Source organism: Pleuronectes platessa, chromosome 9, assembly GCF_947347685.1.
Source record: "Pleuronectes platessa chromosome 9, fPlePla1.1, whole genome shotgun sequence".
Lineage (NCBI taxonomy): Eukaryota > Metazoa > Chordata > Actinopteri > Pleuronectiformes > Pleuronectidae > Pleuronectes > Pleuronectes platessa.
In genome coordinates, this window is record NC_070634.1 from 3471087 (window position 1) to 3477584 (window position 6498).

General features: G+C 41.1%; 1 protein-coding gene across 6 annotated transcripts in view; it reads left to right on the forward strand.

The window, feature by feature from the left end:
- The window catches only part of nlgn1 (neuroligin 1), a 247515-nt gene extending 245051 nt beyond the window's left edge, over positions 1-2464 (forward strand). For all 6 annotated transcript variants that reach the window (XM_053431433.1, XM_053431437.1, XM_053431436.1 and 3 more), the window contains 3 exons: positions 359-515; positions 1174-1251; positions 1555-2464. In XM_053431433.1, coding sequence (XP_053287408.1) covers positions 359-515; positions 1174-1251; positions 1555-2151 — 832 coding nt within the window. In that variant the 3' untranslated portion in view covers positions 2152-2464. The remainder of the gene's footprint in view (positions 1-358; positions 516-1173; positions 1252-1554) is intronic.
- The last annotated feature ends 4034 nt before the right edge of the window (positions 2465-6498 follow it).

The window sequence follows — 6498 nt, forward strand, 5'->3', positions numbered from 1 at the left end:
ATGAAACCTTGTGGCTGCATCTCACCACTGCAATTCAGTATTTTCATAATTACACTGATTTGCCTAAGGGAGAGGCTACACTTAGGTCATAATCCTTGTTTTAATAACCACACAGTCATACCTAAAAAGGTCCACTCCAGCTTTATTTGTAGCTTTTCCCCTTCCTCTCCCCTAAAGTAAACAACCACAAGATGCAATAAATATTACTTTTATATTGTCCATGTTAGGTAACATGTCTATGATTGTGTTGTTTCAAATGTGCTTGTGTATCAATCCTCGGTGAAACCCTTAACAGTTCACCACTCTCTCTTAAAAAATGTTAATGGCATAACTGTTTCCCCCCTTTTGCTCTTCTCAGGGATCCAAACCAGCCGGTCCCTCAGGACACCAAGTTCATCCACACCAAGCCCAATCGCTTTGAAGAAGTGGCATGGACACGCTACAACCAGAAAGATCAGCTTTATCTGCACATTGGTCTGAAACCCCGGGTCAAAGAGCACTACCGGGCCAATAAGGTACAGTCAGATACCATTTGCTCACTTTTAACTGAGGTGCAGAGTTACATGTGCATAGTAACATTATCCAAGAATAATCATAAACAATGGTTATGATTGAATATTGAGTGTGCCCTTTTGGTACCAACAGTTACATTGACAGTTAGAAATAATTAGAAAATGTTTAAGGGAATTAGAAAATATTTCATCTTTAGTCATCAAAAAATCCTTTTGTAATTATCTGCCAGTCAATGCAACATTTATTTCCAGATACATTTTTACCTTTGTTTATTATGCTGTTTATAGTTTTCTCCTCCTTAGTTTTGGTAGCAAAATGAATCTTTTTTTCTGTGTCTGTCGTAACCATGCAGACATAATAACATATTAACATTACTTTCTACTATGGATATGATATATTTCCCATGGATTTCACCTTATATCTAATTAAATACTCTGGTCATGATTATAAGTCTTTCATATCCATCTGATGGTGTCATGTGTGATTATGCCACTGCAATGTGAATGGGCTAATAGCGGCATAGGAATAAAATGCTAGCTAACAACTTTGTGATACCAGTTATCCAGTATCACTGATGTTCAGTGTACACAGTTGATGGTAATCCAAGGGATCACCATTTTCTCTCCCACGTCACTACACTACTTCTTCCTCTCCCCGCAGGTCAACTTGTGGTTGGAGCTGGTTCCTCATCTGCACAGTCTCAACGAGGTCACTCAGCTCATTCCCACCACCACCAAGGTTGGTAGTAATTTATCTCCTTTTGACTATAAAAATCCACTACAGGCGTCAATGGGTAGCTTTAGTTTAGCTCTACTTATGATAGTATGACCAAACCAAGGACATGATTCTAAGGTTCAAGAGGGTCAAAAGCACCAAAAATCTTCAAACAGGCAAATGCTCCACCTCTATTGTCCGTTCAGAACTTTTTTCTGTATATCTGAAGAATGTAAATCTGATTAAAATGTTCACGTTGTGGTTGCTTCAAGCGTATTGAGCATTATCAGATGATTCTATACTAACTGTTGTTCTGGCTGTCTTCAGGTCCCTCCACTAGAGGCAACCAACCGTACACCAAAGACCAAGGTTCCGGTGACCAAACGCCCTAACCCGACTCCGTTCCCCACTGACACTGAGGACACCCGCAACCAACCACACCTGGTGGACCAGCGCGATTACTCCACTGAGCTGTCAGTGACCATCGCAGTGGGAGCCTCCCTTCTCTTCCTCAACATCCTAGCCTTTGCTGCTCTGTACTACAAGAAGGACAAGCGTCGGCATGATGTCCATAGGCGCTGCAGCCCCCAGCGTAATGCAGCCAATGACCTGGCCCACACTCAGGAGGAGGAGATCATGTCCCTGCAGATGAAGCAGCACTCTGACCTGGACCGGGACTGCAGGGGAGTGGGCGACACCCTGCACCCTCACGATGTGGTTCTGAGGACTGCCTGCCCGCCGGACTACACTCTGGCCATGAGGCGCTCACCGGATGACATCCCGCTCATGACGCCGAACACCATAACCATGATCCCCAGCACCATGGGGGGGCTTACCTCTCTCCACTCTTTCAACACCTTCCCAAGCAGCGGTCAGAATAACACCCTACCCCACCCACACTCACACTCTACCACCCGGGTATAGCCCTGTGGATGTACCCACGCAGGTAGGACTCTGATGGCGGAAGCAACAAACAAATGCGGCTGGTGCTCCTGCAGCAGAGACTTAAGGCCCACACAGTGACAAATAGATATGTCAGGAGCTGAAACGCCAGCCTGGAGTTGCTAGACACCCATGTATTTACAGTGGGACTGTACGACACCCTGTTAATACCTGAGGGAATATAGTCATGGGATTTCTGGGGATTTGGACCAGTGAAAAAAAAAAAGAATAATTATGTTTTTCTAGAAAAATATAAAGACAACAAGAAAAAAGTACAAATAAGGACTTTAAGAAAAACAACCTCACAAGCTAAAACAAAAAGGATGATTTTTTTTATTATTAATATTATTATTATTGTTCTGATATTGCAGTAGAACAAGGTACAGTCATCTATTTTTCTTTCTAGTGACAGATATGGCCTTCGGGTTCATTTGACAAATGACTGCTTGACAGTATTATCTGGGAGCAGAGCAGGGCATCAGAGGCGCCTCGGAGGTGAGAAGAGCACTTTGTAAAAGAAAGAAAACATATTGTTTTCCTTTGTGCCGCACTGCAGATTAAACTGTTTGTGGGGCACACAGCAGATGCCGCTCAAACCAATTTAGGCATGTGTTTAGGCAACTTCATAAAAGGAAGCTATGTAAGATAAGACAAAAACAATTCTTGAAAGGAACAAATGAAGGACTGAAAATATCAAGGAAATAAGAAACCCTGTATGCACAATGGAATCATTTTGAGGAAAAAAACATCACTGATACTTTTCATCCATTTATTTTTGAGGATCGGGAACAACTTTATTGTATAGAACCTATTTACATATCTAGATCTGTACACTAAGCACCAAGGCTGTTTAAGCCCTCTTCTCTTTTTTTGGGGGGGGGGGCATCTGACTGAACCAGTGGGACGTGGGGATCCACCTACTGGCTTTCTTGTAGTTCCAACTTCAACACCGAGAGCTGGGAGACAAAGGATAATTGGATATTTTAGCACGATGCGCATGACAATTTATCTGCTTGATGGCTGCTCTGCTGATTATGTCATTATTAAGAATAATTTTCACCCTCTCCCTTGCATTGGAGTAATTTCAGACGGATTTCCTGATTGGATTACAGGAAAACACACACCCTCACCGGACCGTGGGAAATGCAGCTCCGGGTTGTGGATGTTGTGGGCGGGAACCTGGGACAGGAATGGGAGGGGCTGGGGATATGGTAAAACTTTCTTGCATAACATAATATAGCTTGAGTGGAGCTGGGCATATAAGGACTAGTTTTGTACTCTGTGTGTTGGTACTACTTTTTGATAGTGTTCAAATCACATTACACTGTATCAATCAAAGTCATTGTACCTTCAGTTAAAATCAGTGTAATTTGCTATTGTACCTATTGGACCACTTTACCGTATAGAAGTAATTACCTGCACTGTTTATTCCATTGCCCTTTTTTTTTTTCTTCTTTTCTTAAACTGGGAGGTATGTTGATTGAGTGTTTGGTACGAGAAAATGTAGGGTGACAGTAGTGAACAAAAAATATGGTGGATGAGTGAATCTCTGGTGTGCGTAGGTTTTATCCCCCCTTCATCCAGTCACCTCAGTTAGTGTTTAAACATGAATTCCTATACATGACTGAAACAAGTCAGAGGCCAAGCACAGACAGATCTCAACAGGTGGATCTCTGTGGAAATGCACAGCAGGTGGATGGAAGGAAGAGCTTGCGTCAGGACAGGTCAAATCCCATGATGTGCTTTTCATGTAGTTTGCATTGTTATCCAGGGTTGATCACTTTTCGGAGGCACATTATGTTATGAGAAGGAAGCAAACAGGCTTCCTAGAGCAGTCATCTCTCTTTACCTCATTTTAAGGAGATACTTATTTTATTTTATTTGGCTCCGCTCTTTTTCTACTAGATATTCTCCTCTGTCTAATCTTTTACACTGAGCTGACAGGCTGGGCTGTTAACTAAACTGTTTCCCCTTTGCATTCACACCACCTTCAGCTTACCATCTCTTGCAAGGCCTGTCAGCCATTGCTGAAACCTGGGCAGCTAACAGTGTTAGCCCCTGGAATGGGGATGTGTCATACAGCGAAGCAGGCCGCAGTAGGATCCAGTTGCTTAAGAGGTTGGAGTTGTTGCAGGGGTAAAGTGGTGATTTTTAGAACAGACAGAGAGGAGAATATCCAGGATGGCAAGCCTATTGTGCTCAGATACAGAAATCTGCACGCTGCCGCAGATATGATACTTGGTGAGCTGAAACGATTGTCTCCCTGTTTCCCCTTCACCAAAGTGTAGATGTGAGGAGGGCTCAGTTGTGAGAATACATCCAGTCCCTTTTGGCTCACTCACAACACTGTGCAGTCATTCAAAAATAATGAGCGCAGACTACTGTTACCCTGTATAATACTGCAGCAGAATAGAAGAGGGTGGGGGATAAAATCTAGTCTTTTATAGAGAGTGTTTGTTTTTTGGGATAAGATTTAAATTGAATAAACTAATTACATCTGTTTGCTCCAAATTGTTTCTCAGAAATAAATTTACTGACAGGGCTTGATCTGAAATTTAAACAAAAGAAAGATTCCAAGGCTATTATCACAATTCATCCTCATGGGCCAGCAACTTTTTGGATACTCAAGAAGATTAAAGAAAAAGTGTGAATCTCAGAATCAGGGAACAATCCATCCTGTGGGTCTGTTGATACTCTACCAACAGCCTGCTATCTTTTGGATCCAGTGCTCATTGTGCTAGTTTGTGATGGGCAACACACATGGAAACATATGGAAATGAAAACATGTGTGTAAACATCCTAACACACAGCCATTGGCTCGATAATTAGGACTTACCAAGTCTTTATGTATCTAAACAAGATGTTGTATGTAGGCTAACGCCCGGTTGCGTGCACTTGGACTCAAGATTTATTAGATCCATATAAAAAGCAACACGACCTTGCTTTTGTATCCAGGCCAGTGGCTGAAATACATTTCACAAGCTATTGAGGGGAACCTTGGACAACAATAAAGTACTGGTTTACACTGAGAAACCCTCTAAGTGAAGAGATACTTTTTTTGACAATGAAATTGATTTCAACACTATCAGATTTAAAGACCAATAATTCCTTAATAAATAGTCTGTCATACAACAAGCTGTAGACTGTCAGTTATGCTGGGATTAGACCACACATTATTAAGATTCCAGCATTAGAATATTGTCTATCAAAGACACAGCCAACAACTACTTAACTTTGTTAACTCCGTTTGGGTCAAAACAATTATATGTCATACCTTCATTATCTTTATTATGATTATTATGTTGCACTTAAATGCATCCATCAACCACATCACATTTGAAATCTAGAATTGCATGGAAAGAGAAAATATAACTTGCCAGGTGTTGTCAGCCAACCAATGTAGGTATGTATGAGTACATATTATACAATACACTATCATGAAAAATGGAAATTAGCTCTAAATAGTTCCTCTAAAAAAAGAAAAGGACATTGGGTTAGGTCATTAGTGAGAACTACTTTCCAGCCAAATGACATAAGGATAGGCAAGGGCCACCCATTGAATTAAACATGTAATCGCATCAATGGGTAGATATTCAAGCTTTTGCAGAGCCATGCTAAGTAGCAGAGATGCGCTCAGGGTTACAGTGTATGAGGTAATATATTAAATCGTTTTAACAAGTATAAGAACTGACAGAGGAAACATGGCAAAAGAAACACACGCTAAAGACTGCATTACTTGTATCACAGCGAAAAACTGAAGAGTTGCAAAAATACACAGAAATGAGGTTGATAGGTTGAGCTAGCTGCACAAATTGAGAGTCAGTTACGGAGGAATTTAGTCGAACAGATTTGATCACTAACCACAGCCCCCCAGGTGATTGAGAAGATGTGAAATGAAATCATCCATAGCACTAGGGGAGGATAAAAAAGGAATGTGAAAAACAAATGACTTACCACAGACACAGAATCCAGCTCGTTTAATGAGACTTAAGAGCATGATAGCCATTAGTGGTTGGTTATGATAGATCGCGTGCAAGCAGAATCATGGTACACCGCCCCACCTAAGACACTCACATAAATACATATACCACATATGACCATTCCAATCTATTAACAGTCCGATAATAAAGCATGGGGAAAAGCATCTGACATTCAACATCTAAAGTGACTTGCTGTCTGGCAGCCATGTTAGGGGACATATATGATTTTTATAATTTAATTTATCTTCAAATGACTCAAACTGAATAATATTACAAAATGTTTTTGTTTGCATTAAATACACTTTTAACACACACTTCTTCGCTACAGATTTACTTGTAAGCCAGATGT